Source organism: Bombina bombina, chromosome 11 (assembly GCF_027579735.1).
Source record: "Bombina bombina isolate aBomBom1 chromosome 11, aBomBom1.pri, whole genome shotgun sequence".
NCBI classification, from domain to species: domain Eukaryota; kingdom Metazoa; phylum Chordata; class Amphibia; order Anura; family Bombinatoridae; genus Bombina; species Bombina bombina.
In genome coordinates, this window is record NC_069509.1 from 65,740,847 (window position 1) to 65,761,779 (window position 20,933).

The window sequence follows — 20,933 nt, forward strand, 5'->3', positions numbered from 1 at the left end:
CATTTTATTATTTGCACTATTGCTTACATATAATTGTTATAGCATTTTATTATTTGCACTATTGCTTACATATAATTGTGTTATAGCATTTTATTATTTGCACTATTGCTTACATATAATTGTGTTATAGCATTTTATTATTTGCACTATTGCTTACATATAATTGTGTTATAGCATTTTATTATTGCACTATTGCTTACATATAATTGTGTTATAGCATTTTATTATTCCAATCCCCAGCTAGCTCCCAGTAATGCTTTGCTGTCCCTGAGCCTACCTAAGTATGCTTTTTAACAAAGGATTCTAAACGGAATGCAGTAAATTTGGATGACTGAAATAAACTTAAAAAAACTTTTACAATTGCATATTTTACCTGAACCATAAACATTTAATTTTGACTTTCATGTTCCTAAACTATAAGTGCTTCAAATGACAAAACCCTACAAAAAAACCACGCTAGACAACTTGCATGTGGATTTTGATAGACTGGAATAGAGGTATTGTATGACCGAAATATTACCAGAAAATGTATCATTACCATAACTTACCAGATCTGTCCAACATTCACCAAAGAGTGATACAGTATCCACAACGTTGTCATAAGAACCATATTAGCACACCCAGATAAAAGTATGAACATGGAAATAACAAGACCAACCAAAGCAATATTATCCAAATGGGTATCAATCTGAGACCAGTCTAAAAACCAGAAGAGGGTTGGCGCATGACTGATGGCTTCCATGCCAATCTTGCCTCCAAAGTACTGCTTTATGTTTTCCAAGTGGAGCCGGCATGGCAATAATCCTTTTCGCCCAATGAGCTGCTTGTTCTGGTTAAATGCTACCAGGAAAGCCACAACTAGGAGAGAAAATACAGAGATAGGAAGTTATACAAGTCAAGAGTTTACAAATGTGTTGCAAAGGTAGCAGCCTGCAAATATATCAAGAAGACGGCCCTTTTCTGGTTCAGCACCTGCATAGTGCTTGCGGATTGGTTTCTAAATGTAGCCGCCAATCAGCAAGCGCTACCCAGGTGTTGAACCAAAAATGGGCCGGCTCCTAAGCTTACATTCTTGCTTTTTAAAATAAAGACACCAAGAGAACAAAGAAAAATTTATAATAGGAGTAAATTAGAAAGTTGCTGCGCTATCTGAATCATGAAAGTTTAATTTTTCCTTTATTATGCAATTTACAGCTTTTTATTGGCATCCTTTTAGAAATAAAAGCTAATTACCATAACAGAATAAATTGGTAGGCTCAAGAGTGTGCACGTGTCTTTAGCACTATATGGCACCAGTGTCTGCAACAATGTTTGTAACAATGTTATACCTATAAGCCATAAAAACACACCTAAGCTTACCCCAGTATGCTCTCATGGAGCTTCATTTCATACAAAGGATACCAAGAGAAAGGTAAAGTTGACAATAAGAGGAAATTGCAAAGTTTTTGTTTTTTTATTTCACAAATCCCCAACGTTTAATTTTGATTTCCATATCCCTTAAAGGGATATAAACGTATAAAAAGAAAACGTTCTAAAGCATTAGAAGGTTATTATTGCATTGTTGCTAGGATATATCTAGGTTTTAACCCCTACAAGTGGGGGTCGACACATAGCTAAAGTCAGATTCAGAGCAATAATTTACAACTTGACTTAGCTGGTGAGCCAATCACAAGAGGCATGTGTGTGTAGCCACCAATCACCAGCTAGCTACCTAGATATGCTTTTTTTACCTCTGTGATTACCTTGTATCTAAGCATCTTCTGACAGCCCCCTAATCACATGACTTTTTTTGTTATCTATTGACTTTTATTTGTGTTGTACTGACTCTTACATAACCCCACGGGCGTGAGCACAATGTTATCTCTATGGCCCACATGAACTAGCAGTCTCCTGTTGTGAAAAGCAAATAAAAAAAAAAGCATGTGATAAGAGGCTTTCTGTAGAGGCTTAGAAACAGGCAGAAATGTAGATGTTTAAATGTTATAAAGTATATTATTCTAGCAATGTTGGTTGTGCAAACCTGGGGAATGGGTAATAAAGGAGTTATCTATCTTTTTAAACATAAACAATGTTAGTGTAGACTGTCCCTTTAAAACAACATGCTCTGTCTGAATCACAAACGTTCTATGTCCCCTACATAGAAATGTAAGTGCCATTAGTATATTTTGATTCTACCAGAGAGAAAGACCTATATATCATCTCCCAATTAATTGAAGAAGGTAAAATCCTGAACAGAAACCTCTAACCTTGATCAGAAAGCTATTGTGGAAACTAAACTAAAAAAAAACTGCAGACACAACACGCATATTCTGCTCTGGTTCCTGCAGAAAGTAAAAGGGTTTGTTTAAGGCCTGACATAATATCCACTGAGAACCACCTATTGCTAATAAAGTTGTTTTCACTGCAGTAGTCTGACATTATCTACTCCTGTAAATGTAGCCCACCGAGGCCAAACGGAAGCATTTTTCCTGAACAGTCTGTCTGAGGGATTTAATTACACCGCATACGCCTGGAATCAATGCCTTGCGAGAGAAGCTGCTCAGATTTTCGGCATTAGCTCATATTTTTGGAATTTTTTTCTCTGTTCCCCATTGCACAGCTTGTGCCACTAAAACAATAGGAAAACTTTTCAGATTAAAAAGTGTCTTCAGCAACTTCCCAGCAGACACCCCTACTAATGCCAATCAATCAACTCCTGCAAAATTTCATTTTACAAAAAAATCGTAATTTCTATTGTTTATTTTCTCATTTGCATTTCTCCTTTTTTACAGTGAGGCCTTAAACTGATGGTAAATCCTAGCATTTGTGAAATACTAGGATTTACCAGTGCAACAAATAAAGGGGACTTTCAATTATGAAGTATAAAATGTATTTGCCTGCAGCGTAGAACACGCTGAGCGCCTCAGGCCGTCTGCAGCAGAACGCTATGACGTCTCCACCTCTTAGCCAATAGCCGTGCGGCCCAGCTGGCATTATGCTGGATTAGCTAAGATGACCTCACTGAAAAATAGTGTTCTGCCGTGGGCAGTCTGAGGAGCTCAGTGCGGTGAATGCTGCAGACAAATAAAGGACCTTTCAGCATGAAGTATTTTACACTTAATGATTGAAAGTCCCCTTTATTTGTAGCACTGGTAAATAATAGCGTTTCAAAAATACCAGGATTTAGCATCACTTTAACCAATGGGTTAATTAGTTATACAGAGGAGTAGCCTGTGGTTCTTCCCCCTGTCAGGGGTCCCCAACAGCTCACACAGGTAATCTCCAGCCCAAATTGCCTTCTGCTGCTAGAGGGCACCCCCTGTCGTTTTAACTCTCAGGTTCTGAAGAGGTTAATCCTTTTAACACCTAATAAGGCTCATGCAGAGCAGCCATTGGTTATGGTGAGGTTAACCCTAGAGAGATCTGCAGCAGCTATTAGTATAAATGATTAATGTCAGAATGGCACCAACAGAATCATAACATCCTGCAATTCTATCTTAACCCTGTCACTGCCTGACTGACATCTGCCATAAAAAGGTGAAACAGTTTTCTGTTAAAATAAAATGCACTTTTTTTATTAGAAAATTGTATTTTTCAACACCTTCCCATGGTTCACTATGGGCCAGATTACAAGTGGAGCGCTAATTAACACTCCTGCTTGAGTGTTAATTGCGATATAAGTACTTAACAGCAAAGGGCTCCAATGCACACACATATATATGTATTTATGCGTTTATATGTGTATATATGTCTGTAAATACTTATATACATCTTTAGACATCTATATTTATGTATCTAAATGTTAAAGACCTTTGTCGTGTTTTTTTCTAACACCTGAGATCTCATATCTTTGAGCCCTTATAACTTTTGTGTGCAGTATATTTTATAAAAGACAGTGTTATTTGTGAGTGTAACTATACTTTGTAAAGTAGTTTTGATGTGTTTTGTGACACTTTCTAGTTTTGCGAAAAAGTTAATCAGAGCTCTGAAGTTAACTAGGAGCGTAAACCCTCACGATAAACGTTTACAACCCCCGACATTTAGCCACCAATCAGCAGGTGCTACCCAGGTTCTGAACCAAAAATGAGCTGTCTCCTATGCTTACATTCCTGCTTTTTCAAGTAAAGATAACAAGAGAATGAAGAAAAAAATTATAATAGGAGTAAATGAGAAAGTTTCTTAAAATTGCATTCTCTGAGTCATGAAAGAAAAAACAATTGGGTTTTGTGTCCCTTTAAACACTCCCCCCCCCTGCATAAACAGTTTAAACAACTTTCTAATTTACTTCTATTCTAAAATGTTCTTCCTTCTCTTGGTATCGTTTGTTGAAGGGCAGTGAGGTTAGCCAGGTGCATGTCTGAAGCATTATATGGCAGCAGTTTTGCAAAAACTGCATCCATTTGCAAGAAGACTAAATGGCAGCACTATTTCCGGCCATATAATGCTACAGACGCCTACCTAGGTATCTCTTCAACAAAGAACACTATAAGAACAATACAATTTTGATAATAGAAGTAAATTGGAAACTTTTTTTCAATTGTATGCTCTGTCTGGATTACAAAAGAAAATGTTTGGGTTCCATATCCCTTTAAATATTGTAGGAGAAATTACATTTCAGATTTGTCTCCCTTTAAACAGTTATGCCATAATTGATGGCTGAAAGTCTTTTATATTCAGGCTACAAAGTTATATCATTTAAAAAAACCATCCTTGCTTGGAAGCCAATCCATGCACCCACCAGATGTATTTTTTTGACCTACTGTAATGTTTCTGCTACGCGATATACCGCTCTGCATACTACCTCAGCATATATCTGCAAGCTCATAGTAATTCTTTTCTATAAATACGCTTCTTCCTCTGTATTTTTTTTTTAATCCTTACAGCAGTTATTTGGCCGCTCAAAGATTTAAATTATAAACCCTTTTATAAAAGATAAAATGACTTCCAGCTAGCTATGAGATACTGGATAGAATCCAGAGGCACGTGGTCTATAGAAGGAAATGACAGCACATCCAAAAGGGACCAAAATGCTCTAGTCAGCTCCAACCACCTGCAGCAGAACAGTTCTATCCACCAGCATGAAGCAAATCTAGTAATACTATGTCTAAATAAAACGCACATGCTATATGCGTCCTGTGCCTCTGAAAACCTTAAAGTTGCACAGAACTCTCCGATATTCTGTTCTATTTAAAAACAGCATATTAAAAGGGACATGGTAATGCAGGAACAAAATGCTTTCATTCAATATGTATGTTTAACACACACAAAAGGGTTAAACGGTGAGGGACATGGAATGATTCAGATAGAGAAAACTATTTTAAAAAAAAAAAACTTTCTCAATTTAGTTCTATTATCAAATTTGCATTGTTGTCAATATATATATACACACACACACACACCACATCTGGAGGGCACTGCTTAAAGAGACACTAACCCCAATTTTTTTTTATTCCACGATTCAGATAGAGCATCCAACTCTCTAATTTACTCCTATTATCAATTTTTTTTTTCGGTTTCTTTCTATCTCTATTTAAAAAGCAGGAATGTGATGCATAGAAGCCGGCCCATTTTTGGTTGAGAACCTGGGTTATGCTTGCTTATTGGTGGGTAAATGTAAGCCTCCAATAAGCAAGCGCTATCCATGGTGCTGAACCTAAAATGGGCTGGCTGCTAAGATTTACATTCCTGCTTTTCAAATAAAGATAGCAAGAGAATGAAGAAAAATTGATAATAGGAGTCAATTAAAAAGTTGCTTAAAATTTCACGCTCTATCTGAATCATGAAAGAAAAGAATTTGGGTTCAGTGTCCCTTTAACTCCACAACCACATCCCTAAATGTGGTTGTGGAGTTAAGATATAGAGAGATAGATATATATATATATATATATATATATATATATATATATATATATATATATATATATATATATATATATATATATATATATATATATATATATATATATATATATATAAATAAAAAAAAAACTATATATATATAGTTTTTCTGTGTGCTGCACCTGTCCAGCGCAGCCTGGGGGGGGGCAGCCAGCCAGCTACTGGTGGGGTCAACAGTATAATATGGAAGTAAAAACAGAAACGTTCATGATTCAGATGGAGCATACAGTTTTTTTAAAAAAAATACACAAAATCAGTTTCCTTATATTATCAAATACACCTTGTTTTCTTGTTCACAATTCTTGAAACTTAGATCCTTTCTATTAGAGCCTACTGAGATATGCTCAGGAATGTGCACTTGTCAAGCTCTGTACATGTATAAAATTGTAACAAACTGTCACAAACACGTTTTAGAGCAGTGATGGCTAACCTTGGCCCCCAGAGATGTTTTGAAACTACATTTCCCATGATGTTTAGGTACATTGTAGTCTAGTTGAGCATCATGGGAAATGTAGTTGCAAAACATCTCTGGGGGCCAAGGTTAGCCCTTTAGAGCCTACCTCTCTATGCTTTAATAGAAACAGTCTATGTTGCAACAAAAGATACAAAGAAAAAATAAATAAAAAGGGATAACAGAGTACGTTGGAAATGTTTTCAAAAAATGTACCGTCTATCTGAATCATAAAAGTTTTTCATTTTGATTTCCAGGTTATAAAATGATTTTCCCTATGAACTAATTTAACTGTACTGTTTAAGAATTTGATAAAATACAAAGGATGAAATAAAAACAATACATGATGTCATGAACAAATAAAGCTTGATAAACAGATGCACATCATTTAGTCTCTAAGGTACTGCACACTAATATTACCGGAAAAAAATACTCGATAACACAAAACTCCCATGATAAAGCTGGACCCCCTATGTGGAATGCTTGCTGTGGGGTCGGTTTAGATGCAATATTCTGCCCGATTTAATTGAATACAGGACACTTGGGGGTTGTCAGGGTATCTGCCAAATAAACATTGCATAGCTGGATTGCGGTATCACAAACTTCCCAGCGCAATCAAACTAGAAGCCAACAGATGGTGCAAGGATGGGGGCAACGGCCCTGCTGAGATAACGGGCATCAAGCCATTTAACTATTTCATCACCTTTAATTATTGCAACATATTACCTAGAAATATACAACAATCAACTGATTAACTGCACCCAAACAAATATACAGGGTCTGATTTACTTAGTGCCATTTGCAGTTTAAAAAGAATGGTCCTATAAAGTTGAAGTGATAGAAGGTCAAAATTTAAATGTGCATGGATGTATTTCCATGTTAAATAGAGGTATTTTTGCAATATACATCCCTTAGCAAAAATGCTTCTATTAAAAGTTATCATGGGTTTTCAGTGGCATATGCACATATGCTGTAAAGGGCCTGTGCACAAGTATTCAAGCTGGGGGTGGTGTGTATTGTGCCCGTGAAGATTAATTTTTCATCATTCAAGTCACTCATCATTCTCTCAGAAGGTGTGGTATTTGAGTATTGGTCCATGGACCCTCACAGCATATGTACGTATGCCACTGAAAACCACAAATACCTTTTACTAGAAGCATTTTTGCTAATGAAAATATATTGAAAAAATAATGCTTCTATTTATAATTGAAATGCACCCATCACATTGCAATTTTGACCCTTATGTCCTTTTGATTGGTAGAAGCTCATGTTTGCTGGCACGATCCTACGTAAATTTTTCCTACAGGAAAATTATTAAAAAGAATATGAAACCCAAATTTTAATCTTTTATGATTCAGATAGAGCATGCCATTAAATGTAGCCACCAATCAGCAAGAGCTACCCAGGGTGCGGAACCAAAAATGGGCCTGTTCCTAAGCTTACATTCCTGCTTTTTCAAATAAAGATACCAAGAGAACAAAGAAAATTTGATAATAGGAGTAAATTAGAAAGTTGCATGCTCTATCTGAATCGTGAAAGAAACAATTTGGGTTTCATATCCCTTTAAGAGGAAGCATGCAAGGTGCATAAATGTTTGTTTGTTTGTTTGTTTTTATTAAATAATTTATAGATTTGTTTTTTATTGTTATTTACACCTTATGAGAGAAACCCTGCAAATTTGTTTGAAAATTAGTACAAGAATTTCACACATTCCCTTATATCGTGTTACCCCCGCAGTAGTAATCTTGCACAAATCATTTCATGAAACTGAGCTGCCATGTTTGTAGTGATCCATAATTTTTTGAAATCTTAAAGGGGCAGTAAAGTAAAAAATTTAAGTTTCATGATCCAGAAAGAGCATGGAATTTTAAACAATTTTCCAATTAAATTATTTTACATCATTTGCTTTGTTCTCTTGGTTTCCTTTGTTACGAAGCATACTTAGGTAGGGTCAGGAGCAGCAATACAGTAATGGGAGCTAGCTGCTGATTGGGTTTTATGTCCTTTCAAAGGATTTAAAGGGACAGTCTTCATTCATAATAAATTTATATATTTAGAATTGTTGTCCTATATTAACTTATCTTACCTGTATGTCAGCATACTGCAAACAACGGTTTAATCAATATTTCCAAGAGATTCATGCTGTTCAATCAAGTAAAATTGCTCCTAAACTCCGCCTACCGCCGTCTTCTTCATTCCCAGAAGTAATTTTTTTATTAACCCTTTGAGTGCTAAGCACTTTCCCACCTGGGTGCTAAGATTTTTAAAGGTTTTTTTATTTTTTGAACAAACATTTTTTAACTTTTTTTTATTTTTTCCAGACCCCAAAGACCTACACTGTTGAAAAGGTTAGGCGATTACCTTTCCAATGGGGGTCTGTAGCTGCTTAGATGCCTGAGATACAGGCTTCTAAGCAGCATGCCCCCTGCTCCTATACTTAACATTGTTAAGTATAAATAAAGTTGTTATTACGCGTGACGTCACCACGCAAAACGGGAATCGCCGGCGATGCCTGTCACTCTACAGGCACGATCGCCGGGGTGGGAGCCCCCAGATCTCCCTCAAGGTGGGAGAGTGCTAGTGACGGCTCTGAGCCGTCATTAGCACTCAAAGGGACAGTCTAGGCCAAAATAAACTTTCATGATTCAGATAGAGCATGTCATTTTACAAATTTTCCAATTTACTTTTATCACCAATTTTGCTTTGTGCTCTTGGTATTCTTAGTTGAAAGCTTAACCTAGGAGGTTCATATGCTAATTTCTTAGACCTTGAAGCCCACCTCTTTTCAGATTGCATTTTAACAGTTTTCACCACTAGAGGGTGTTAGTTCACGTATTTCATATAGATAACACTGTGCTCGTGAAGTTATCTGGGAGCAGGCACTGATTGGCTAGACTGCAAGTCTGTCAAAAGAACTGAAAAAGGGGCAGTTTGCAGAGTCTTAGATACAAGATAATCACAGAGGTTAAAAGTATATTAATATAACTGTGTTGGTTATGCAAAACTGGGGAATGGGTAATAAAGGGATTATCTATCTTTTAAAACAATAAAAATTCTGGTGTAGACTGTCCCTTTAAGTGCCCGCGAAATGTAAAATGTCACTGCGTTGTGCCTCCACCTACTGCGCATGAGCAATGAACGTTGAAGACTACTGGAAGAGCTGGGGAATGCTTTTAGTATTGCACCATTTCTCCCCTACTAGTGTTCAGTATTAATGTTCCATATTGCTCTATGTGATGACGTCACGATCGACAGAATGCGCATGTGCTAAATGACGGGAATGCTGGATCTGGTTTATTTGCGATTTCATGGAAAAGTCAGGGAAGTGGCTTGAAGTGATTTATGGTTGATGTCATTGATAGGCGGAGTTTAGAGGCCATTTTAATTGACTGAACGGCGTGATTCTCTTATAAATATTGATTAAACCGTTGTGTGCAGTATGCTGACATACAGGTAAAATAAGTTTATATATGGTAACGATTCTAAATATATAAATGTATTATGAATGTAGACTGTCCCTTTAAAATGCCTTTTATGCAAAAAAAAATGTCAGTGTGCTCCATGTGCTAAGCAGCAGATGATAGTTTGGATCCCTTGGGGAGCAAGCTGGCTCATGCTTTGTAACCGCTCTACCACCTCTGAGGTGGCAGAGAAAAATCACTGTGAACACCTTCATTCAAGGTTGATTGATAGCCGCACGAAAGCAGGGGTGGTCCTGCACAAGTAAATGTTTGTGCAATAGTACATGCAGACAGTGGACGACCAGTGTCAGCTGACTCTTTGCCCGGAAGGCAGACGGACAGGTTCCCAAGTTGGAAGCCTTGCTGGCCCACTGAACAGTATATGGGGACAATATGTTTTTTCCAACTTTGAGAATTGTGAGTGTACAATGCAGACTTCACAAACCTATCCCTACTACACACCTCTCCTTAGCTGGCCTGAACGGAAAGGATCAAGCAAATTACTGTAAAACAATGCAAGATTTGCAAATAAAATGACAGCGACCAGCCGTATTTTTACTATTAACAACTGAAAATAAGGAAAGTGTTTAACCTCTTAAGGACATTTGACGGAATTTTTCCGTCATAAAACAATTGAGCAAACTGAAAGCTGTGTCCTTGGAAGTTTAGTTATTCAAAAACCATTGCAGAACACAAGGTGTTAATTTATTGCAAGACTATAGAAAAGTTGTAAAAAAAAAAAAATATATATATAGAAGCTGGTCCTATTATGGTGAATCCCATAATACAGGGAGTGCAGAATTATTAGGCAAGTTGTATTTTTGAGGATTAATTTTATTATTGAACAACAACCATGTTCTCAATGAACCCAAAAAACTCATTAATATCAAAGCTGAATAGTTTTGGAAGTAGTTTTTAGTTTTAGCTATTTTAGGGGGATATCTGTGTGTGCAGGTGACTATTACTGTGCATAATTATTAGGCAACTTAACAAAAAACAAATATATACCCATTTCAATTATTTATTTTTACCAGTGAAACCAATATAACATCTCAACATTCACAAATATACATTTCTGGCATTCAAAAACAAAACAAAAACAAATCAGTGACCAATATAGCCACCTTTCTTTGCAAGGACACTCAAAAGCCTGCCATCCATGGATTCTGTCAGTGTTTTGATCTGTTCACCATCAATATTGCGTGCAGCAGCAACCACAGCCTCCCAGACACTGTTCAGAGAGGTGTACTGTTTTCCCTCCTTGTAAATCTCACATTTGATGATGGACCACAGGTTCTCAATGGGGTTCAGATCAGGTGAACAAGGAGGCCATGTCATTAGATTTTCTTCTTTTATACCCTTTCTTGCCAGCCACGCTGTGGAGTACTTGGACGCGTGTGATGGAGCATTGTCCTGCATGAAAATCATGTTTTTCTTGAAGGATGCAGACTTCTTCCTGTACCACTGCTTGAAGAAGGTGTCTTCCAGAAACTGGCAGTAGGACTGGGAGTTGAGCTTGACTCCATCCTCAACCCGAAAAGGCCCCACAAGCTCATCTTTGATGATACCAGCCCAAACCAGTACTCCACCTCCACCTTGCTGGCGTCTGAGTCGGACTGGAGCTCTCTGCCCTTTACCAATCCAGCCACGGGCCCATCCATCTGGCCCATCAAGACTCACTCTCATTTCATCAGTCCATAAAACCTTAGAAAAATCAGTCTTGAGATATTTCTTGGCCCAGTCTTGACGTTTCAGCTTGTGTGTCTTGTTCAGTGGTGGTCGTCTTTCAGCCTTTCTTACCTTGGCCATGTCTCTGAGTATTGCACACCTTGTGCTTTTGAGCACTCCAGTGATGTTGCAGCTCTGAAATATGGCCAAACTGGTGGCAAGTGGCATCTTGGCAGCTGCACGCTTGACTTTTCTCAGTTCATGGGCAGTTATTTTGCGCCTTGGTTTTTCCACACGCTTCTTGCGACCCTGTTGACTATTTTGAATGAAACGCTTGATTGTTCGATGATCACGCTTCAGAAGCTTTGCAATTTTAAGAGTGCTGCATCCCTCTGCAAGATATCTCACTATTTTTGACTTTTCTGAGCATGTCAATTCCTTCTTTTGACCCATTTTGCCAAAGGAAAGGAAGTTGCCTAATAATTATGCACACCTGATATAGGGTGTTGATGTCATTAGACCACACCCCTTCTCATTACAGAGATGCACATCACCTAATATGCTTAATTGGTAGTAGGCTTTCGAGCCTATACAGCTTGGAGTAAGACAACATGCATAAAGAGGATGATGTGGTCAAAATACTCATTTGCCTAATAATTCTGCACTCCCTGTAGTTACAGCTGCAACTGGTATCCCTATTTTTCTATAGCATCCACCAACACAGGAAGCAGGCAAACACCTGCCAACAGCAAAGTACCACTCCACTGAAAATCAGGATCACTCTTTTTACAGAAGTCACTCACACTATACACAAAATACTAAGACCTCACACTACATATAGTGGCTGCTATTGTTTGCATTATAAACAGAGGTCACTCATACTATATGCAGATAAAATCAGATAACGACATAGTTGATAAGCAATAACATGCACAACAGCTGATATTGAGGATATTACAATACATGAAATTTAAAATAGGTGCCTGTAATACATATAGGTTTGGATGAACTATTCAAAGTGTATAAACACCAAGGAACTGTCCTATTAAATACACAGCAAGGAGCTGTCACTTACAGTCTATAGATGGACTGTCACTCACTTGGAGCTGTCTCTTGCCATATATATTCATGGTAAACAGAGAGTGTCACTTAGTACTTAACATACCGGTGGCCGTCACTTCATAAATATACATAGTGTGATGGACCAGATGCTTCTAATAGGTGGTTGTTACACATTGTATGTATACAAGATGGAGACTGTCACTCACTGTACATATAGTATGGGCTATGCCACACACACACACACATATATATATATATATATATATATATATATATATATACACACACAATATAGTACTTTTTTCACTAAATGTATGGAATGGTGATTTCACTCAGAGTATATATACACACACACACACACAATATAGTGATTGTCACTCACAGTAAATACAAAATATGTAGATTGTCACTAGTATGCATCTCATGGGGACTGTCCCACTCACAGTATATACATAATAAGGGGGTTGTCAGGTCACTGTATGCATGGCAGCTGTCATTCACTGTAAATAAACAATTTGTGGGTTGTCAGCTCACATGGCATAGGAGCTGTCATTTATAGTAAATAACCATGGTAATTGTCACTCACAGTATGTATGGCATGTGGACTGTCACTCAATTTATATACACAATTTAGTGATTGTCACTCACAGTACATACACAATACGTAGTTTGTCACTGTATGTATTGCATGGGGACTGTCACTAACTGTATATAAAGAATGGGGCTGTCACTTACAGAGGGATAAAGTCACAACATATACACAATATGGGGTTTATTCACCTGTTTGTATGTCAGGGGGATTGTCACTAACAGTATATACACAATATGGGAACTATATCATTCTCATTTAAAATATGAGCCCTAAGGGCAATTATAGCTTAGTATAAAGCTGTCACTTACAATATATGCCAGCGATGGCTCTCAGCAGCAATATCCTGGTTAGCCAGAAGCTGCAAGTCAGTCCTGAGGTTTCGAGCTTCTGTTTCTGCGGAAGCACCGAGGTCTCAGCTGGTGTCTGAGTTGCCCCAGGTACCTTGCGCCTCCGCAAAGTTGGTGTGGTACACGTCTCTGAAATACCCATGGGCGCCGCCATCTTTTCAGCGCACCGAGCGCATGCGCCGAAGTGCCATCCTGGATAGAGATCGTCCAGTATGCAGTTGCACTATGCAGAGGGAACGCGCTGGATGGTTGTGAGGCTGTGTGGTGCAGGGGGTACAGGAGAGGAGGAGGCAAGTGTGGTATAGAGGTGTAAAGGAGAAGTGTAATAGAGGGGTAAAGAAGAAAAGGGGAAGTGTGTTAAAGGGGGGTAAAGGAGAGGGGAAGAAGTGTGATACAGAGGGGTAAAAGAGAGGATGGGGCGTGTGGTACAGAGTGATAAAGGAGAGGAGGGGGAGTGTGATACAGAGGGATAAATGAGAGGAGGGGGAGTGTGATAGAGAGGGATAAAGGAGAGCAGGGGAAGTCAGATACAGAGGGATAAAGGAGAGGAGGGGAAGTCTGATACAGATGGATAAAGGAGAGGAGGGGGAGTCTAATACAGAGGGATAAAGGACAGGAGGGAGAGTCTGATACAGAGGGATAAAGGAGAGGAGGGAGAGTCTGATACAGAGGGATAAAGGAGAGGAGGGGGAGTCTGATACAGAGGAATAAAGGAGAGGAGGGGGAGTCTGATACAGAGGGATAAAGGAGAATAGGGGGAGTCTGATACAGAGGTATAAAGGAGAGGAGGGGGAGTCTGATACAGAGGGATAAAGGAGAATAGGGGGAGTCTGATACAGAGGTATAAAGGAGAGGAGGGGGAGTCTGATACAGAGGGATAAAGGAGAGGAGGGGGAGTCTGATACAGAGGGATAAAGGAGAGGAGGGGCAGTCTGATACAGAGGGATAAAGGAGAGGACGGGGAGTCTGATACAGAGGGGTGAAAGAGAGGATGGGGCGTGTGGTACAGAGTGATAAAGGAGAGGAGGGGAAGTCTGATACAGAGGGATAAATGAGAGGAGGGGAGTGTGATACAGAGGGATAAAGGAGAGGAGGGGAAGTCTGATACAGAGGGATAAAGGAGAAGAGGGGAAGTCTGATACAGAGGGATAAAGGAGAGGAGGGGGAGTCTGATACGGAGGGATAAAGGAGAGGAGGGGGAGTCTGATACAGAGGGATAAAGGAGAGGAGGGGAAGTCTGATACAGAGGGGTGAAAGAGAGGAGGGTGTGTGTGGTACAGAGTGATAAAGGAGAGGAGGGGAAGTCAGATACAGAGGGGTGAAAGAGAGGATGGGGCGTGTGGTACAGAGTGATAAAGGAGAGGAGGGGAAGTCAAATACAGAGGGATAAAGGAGAGGAGGGGAAGTGTGTTAAAGGGGGGTAAAGGGGAGGGGGAGAAGTGTGATACAGAGGGATAAAGGAGAGGAGGGGGAGTGTGATACAGAGGGATACATGCGAGGAGGGGGAGTGTGATACAGAGGGATAAATGAGAGGAGGGGGAGTGTGATAAAGAGGGATAAATGAGAGGAGGGGGAGTCTGATATAGAGGGATAAAGGAGAGGAGGGGGAGTCTGATACAGAGGGATAAAGGAGAGGAGGGGGAGTCTGATACAGAGGGATAAAAGGAGAGGAGGGGAAGTCTGATACAGAGGGGTGAAAGAGAGGATGGGACGTGTGGTACAGAGTGATAAAGGAGAGGAGAGGAAGTCAGATACAGAGGGGTGAAAGAGAGGATGGGGCGTGTGGTACAGATTGATAAAGGAGAGGAGGGGAAGTCAGATACAGAGGGATAAAGGAGAGGAGGGGAAGTGTGTTAAAGGGGGGTAAAGGAGAGGGGGAGAAGTGTGATACAGAGGGATAAAGGAGAGGAGGAGGAGTCTGATACAGAGGGATAAAGGAGAGGAGGGGGAGTCTGATACAGAGGAATAAAGGAGAGGAGGGGGAGTCTGATACAGAGGGATAAAGGAGAGGAGGGGAAGTCTGATACAGAGGGGTGAAAGAGAGGAGGGTGTGTGTGGTACAGAGTGATAAAGGAGAGGAGGGGAAGTCAGATACAGAGGGGTGAAAGAGAGGATGGGGCGTGTGGTACAGAGTGATAAAGGAGAGGAGGGGAAGCCAGATACAGAGGGATAAAGGAGAGGAGGGGAAGTGTGTTAAAGGGGGGTAAAGGAAAGGGGGAGAAGTGTGATACAGAGGGATAAAGGAGAGGAGGGGGAGTCTGATACAGAGGGATAAAGGAGAGGAGGGGGAGTCTGATACAGAGGGATAAAGGAGAGGAGCGGAAGTCTGATACAGAGGGATAAAGGAGAGTAGGGAGAGTCTGATACAGAGGGATAAATGAGAGGAGGGGGAGTGTGATACAGAGGGATAAAGGAGAGGAGGGGAAGTCTGATACAGAGGGATAAAGGAGAGGAGGGGGAGTCTGATACAGAGGGATAAAGGAGAGGAGGGGGAGTCTGATACAGAGGGATAAAGGAGAGGAGGGGGAGTCTGATACAGAGGGGTTAAAGAGAGGATGGGGCATGTGGTACAGAGTGATAAAGGAGAGGAGGGGAAGTCTGATACAGAGGGATAAAGGAGAGGAGGGGGAGTGTGATACAGAGGGATAAATGAGAGGAGGGGGAGTGTGATACAGAGGGATAAAGGAGAGGAGGGGAAGTCTGATACAGAGGGATAAAGGAGAGGAGGGGGAGTCTGATACAGAGGGATAAAGGAGAGGAGGGGGAGTCTGATACAGAGGGATAAAGGAGAGGAGGGGGAGTCTGATACAGAGGGGTTAAAGAGAGGATGGGGCATGTGGTACAGAGTGATAAAGGAGAGGAGGGGAAGTCAGATACAGAGGGGTGAAAGAGAGGATTGGGCGTGTGGTACAGAGTGATAAAGGAGAGGAGGGGAAGTCAGATACAGAGGGATAAAGGAGAGGAGGGGAAGTGTGTTAAAGGGGGGTAAAGGAGAGGGGGAGAAGTGTGATACAGAGGGATAAAGGAGAGGAGGGGGAGTCTGATATAGAGGGCTAAAGGAGAGGAGGGGGAGTCTGATACAGAGGGATAAAGGAGAGGAGGGGGAGTCTGATACGGAGGGATAAAGGAGAGGAGGGGGAGTCTGATACAGAGGGATAAAGGAGAGGAGGGGAAGTCTTATACAGAGGGGTGAAAGAGAGGAGGGTGTGTGTGGTACAGAGTGATAAAGGAGAGGAGGGGAAGTCAGATACAGAGGGGTGAAAGAGAGGATGGGGCGTGTGGTACAGAGTGATAAAGGAGAGGAGGGGAAGTCAAATACAGAGGGATAAAGGAGAGGAGGGGAAGTGTGTTAAAGGGGGGTAAAGGGGAGGGGGAGAAGTGTGATACAGAGGGATAAAGGAGAGGAGGGGGAGTGTGATACAGAGGGATAAATGCGAGGAGGGGGAGTGTGATACAGAGGGATAAATGAGAGGAGGGGGAGTGTGATACAGAGGGATAAATGCGAGGAGGGGGAGTCTGATACAGAGGGATAAAGGAGAGGAGGGGGAGTCTGATACAGAGGGATAAAGGAGAGGAGGGGGAGTCTGATACAGAGGGATAAAAGGAGAGGAGGGGAAGTCTGATACAGAGGGGTGAAAGAGAGGATGGGACGTGTGGTACAGATTGATAAAGGAGAGGAGGGGAAGTCAGATACAGAGGGATAAAGGAGAGGAGGGGAAGTGTGTTAAAGGGGGGTAAAGGAGAGGGGGAGAAGTGTGATACAGAGGGATAAAGGAGAGGAGGAGGAGTCTGATACAGAGGGATAAAGGAGAGGAGGGGGAGTCTGATACAGAGGGATAAAGGAGAGGAGGGGGAGTCTGATACAGAGGGATAAAGGAGAGGAGGGGAAGTCTGATACAGAGGGGTGAAAGAGAGGAGGGTGTGTGTGGTACAGAGTGATAAAGGAGAGGAGGGGAAGTCAGATACAGAGGGGTGAAAGAGAGGATGGGGCGTGTGGTACAGAGTGATAAAGGAGAGGAGGGGAAGCCAGATACAGAGGGATAAAGGAGAGGAGGGGAAGTGTGTTAAAGGGGGGTAAAGGAAAGGGGGAGAAGTGTGATACAGAGGGATAAAGGAGAGGAGGGGGAGTCTGATACAGAGGGATAAAGGAGAGGAGGGGGAGTCTGATACAGAGGGATAAAGGAGAGGAGCGGGAGTCTGATACAGAGGGATAAAGGAGAGTAGGGAGAGTCTGATACAGAGGGATAAAGGAGAGGAGGGGGAGTCTGATACAGAGGGATAAAGGAGAGGAGGGGAAGTCTGATACAGAGGGGTGAAAGAGAGGATGGGGCATGTGGTACAGAGTTATAAAGGAGAGGAGGGGAAGTCTGATACAGAGGGATAAAGGAGAGGAGGGGGAGTGTGATACAGAGGGATAAATGAGAGGAGGGGGAGTGTGATACAGAGGGATACATGAGAGGAGGGGGAGTGTGATACAGAGGGATAAAGGAGAGGAGGGGAAGTCTGATACAGAGGGATAAAGGAGAGGAGGGGGAGTCTGATACAGAGGGATAAAGGAGAGGAGGGGGAGTCTGATACAGAGGGGTTAAAGAGAGGATGGGGCGTGTGGTACAGAGTGATAAAGGAGAGGAGGGGAAGTCAGATACAGAGGGGTGAAAGAGAGGATGGGGCGTGTGGTACAGAGTGATAAAGGAGAGGAGGGGAAGTCAGATACAGAGGGATAAAGGAGAGGAGGGGAAGTGTGTTAAAGGGGGGTAAAGGAGAGGGGGAGAAGTGTGATACAGAGGGATAAAGGAGAGGAGGGGGAGTCTGATATAGAGGGCTAAAGGAGAGGAGGGGGAGTCTGATACAGAGGGGTAAAGGAGAGGGGGAGAAGTCTGATACAGAGGGATAAAGGAGAGGAGGGAGAGTCTGATACAGAGGGATAAAGGAGAGGAGGGGAAGTCTGATACAGAGGGGTGAAAGAGAGGATGGGGCGTGTGGTACAGAGTGATAAAGGAGAGGAGGGTAAGTCAGATACAGAGGGATAAAGGAGGGGGGGGGAGTCTGATACAGAGGGGTAAAGGAGAGGGGGAGAAGTCTGATACAGAGGGATAAAGGAGAGGAGGGAAAGTCTGATACAGAGGGATAAAGGAGAGGAGGGAAAGTCTGATACAGAGGGATAAAGGAGAGGAGGGAAATCTGATACAGAGGGATAAAGGAGAGGAGGGGAAGTCTGATACAGAGGTATAAAGGAGAGGAGGGGGAGTCTGATACAGAGGGATAAAGGAGGGGAAGTCTGATACAGAGGGATAAAGGAGAGGAGGGGAAGTCTGATACAGAAGGATAAAGGAGAGGAGGGGAAGTCTGATACAGAGGGATAAAGGAGAGGAGGGGAAGTCTGATACAGATGGGTAAAGGAGAGGAGGGAAAGTCTGATACAGAGGGATAAAGGAGAGGAGGGAAATCTGATACAGAGGGATAAAGGAGTGGAGGGGAAGTCTGATACAGAGGGATAAAGGAGAGGAGGGGAAGTCTGATACAGAAGGATAAAGGAGAGGAGGGGAAATCTGATACAGAGAGATAAAGGAGAGGAGGGGAAGTCTGATACAGAGGGATAAAGGAGTGGAGGGGAAGTCTGATACAGAGGGATAAAGGAGAGGAGGGGAAGTCTGATACAGAGGGATAAAGGAGAGGAGGGAAAGTCTGATACAGAGGGATAAAGGAGAGGAGGGAAAGTCTGATACAGAGGGATAAAGGAGAGGAGGGAAAGTCTGATACAGAGGGATAAAGGAGAGGAGGGGAAATCTGATACAGAGGGGTAAAAGAGAGGAGGGGAAGTCTGATACAGATGGGTAAAGGAGAGGAGGGAAAGTCTGATACAGAGGGATAAAGGAGAGGAGGGAAATCTGATACAGAGGGATAAAGGAGAGGAGGGGAAGTCTGATACAGAGGGATAAAGGAGAGGAGGGGAAGTCTGATACAGAAGGATAAAGGAGAGGAGGGGAAATCTGATACAGAGAGATAAAGGAGAGGAGGGGAAGTCTGATACAGAGGGATAAAGGAGGGGAAGTCTGATACAGAGGGATAAAGGAGAGGAGGGGAAGTCTGATACAGAAGGATAAAGGAGAGGAGGGGAAGTCTGATACAGAGGGATAAAGGAGAGGAGGGGGAGTCTGATACAGAGGGATAAAGGAGGGGAAGTCTGATACAGAGGGATAAAGGAGAGGAGGGGAAGTCAGATACAGAGGGATAAAGGAGAGGAGGGGAAGTCTGATACAGAGAGATAAAGGAGAGGAGGGGGAGTCTGATACAGAGGGATAAAGGAGGGGAAGTCTGATACAGAGGGATAAAGGAGAGGAGGGGAAGTCTGATACAGAAGGATAAAGGAGAGGAGGGGAAGTCTGATACAGAGGGATAAAGGAGAGGAGGGGAAGTCTGATACAGATGGGTAAAGGAGAGGAGGGAAAGTCTGATACAGAGGGATAAAGGAGAGGAGGGAAATCTGATACAGAGGGATAAAGGAGTGGAGGGGAAGTCTGATACAGAGGGATAAAGGAGAGGAGGGGAAGTCTGATACAGAAGGATAAAGGAGAGGAGGGGAAATCTGATACAGAGAGATAAAGGAGAGGAGGGGAAGTCTGATACAGAGGGATAAAGGAGTGGAGGGGAAGTCTGATACAGAGGGATAAAGGAGAGGAGGGGGAGTGTGATACAGAGGGATAAATGAGAGGAGGGGGAGTGTGATACAGAGGGATACATGAGAGGAGGGGGAGTGTGATACAGAGGGATAAAGGAGAGGAGGGGAAGTCTGATACAGAGGGATAAAGGAGAGGAGGGGAAGTCTGATACAGAGGGATAAAGGAGAGGAGGGGGAGTGTGATACAGAGGGATAAATGAGAGGAGGGGGAGTGTGATACAGAGGGATACATGAGAGGAGGGGGAGTGTGATACAGAGGGATAAAGGAGAGGAGGGGAAGTCTGATACAGAGGGATAAAGGAGAGGAGGGGGAGTCTGATACAGAGGGATAAAGGAGAGGAGGGGGAGTCTGATACAGAGGGGTTAAAGAGAGGATGGGGCGTGTGGTACAGAGTGATAAAGGAGAGGAGGGGAAGTCAGATACAGAGGGGTGAAAGAGAGGATGGGGCGTGTGGTACAGAGTGATAAAGGAGAGGAGGGGAAGTCAGATACAGAGGGATAAAGGAGAGGAGGGGAAGTGTGTTAAAGGGGGGTAAAGGAGAGGGGGAGAAGTGTGATACAGAGGGATAAAGGAGAGGAGGGGGAGTCTGATATAGAGGGCTAAAGGAGAGGAGGGGGAGTCTGATACAGAGGGGTAAAGGAGAGGGGGAGAAGTCTGATACAGAGGGATAAAGGAGAGGAGGGAGAGTCTGATACAGAGGGATAAAGGAGAGGAGGGGAAGTCTGATACAGAGGGGTGAAAGAGAGGATGGGGCGTGTGGTACAGAGTGATAAAGGAGAGGAGGGTAAGTCAGAT

At 42.2% G+C, this 20,933-nt stretch overlaps 1 protein-coding gene across 1 annotated transcript in view; it reads right to left on the reverse strand.

Moving 5' to 3' along the window:
* Positions 1-13,651, reverse strand: part of LMF1 (lipase maturation factor 1) — a gene marked incomplete in the record, with an annotated part of 853,471 nt that extends 839,820 nt beyond the window's left edge. The window contains 2 exon segments of the mRNA XM_053695262.1: positions 549-858; positions 13,420-13,651. Coding sequence (XP_053551237.1) covers positions 549-858; positions 13,420-13,612 — 503 coding nt within the window.
* Between the last annotated feature and the right edge of the window lie 7,282 nt (positions 13,652-20,933).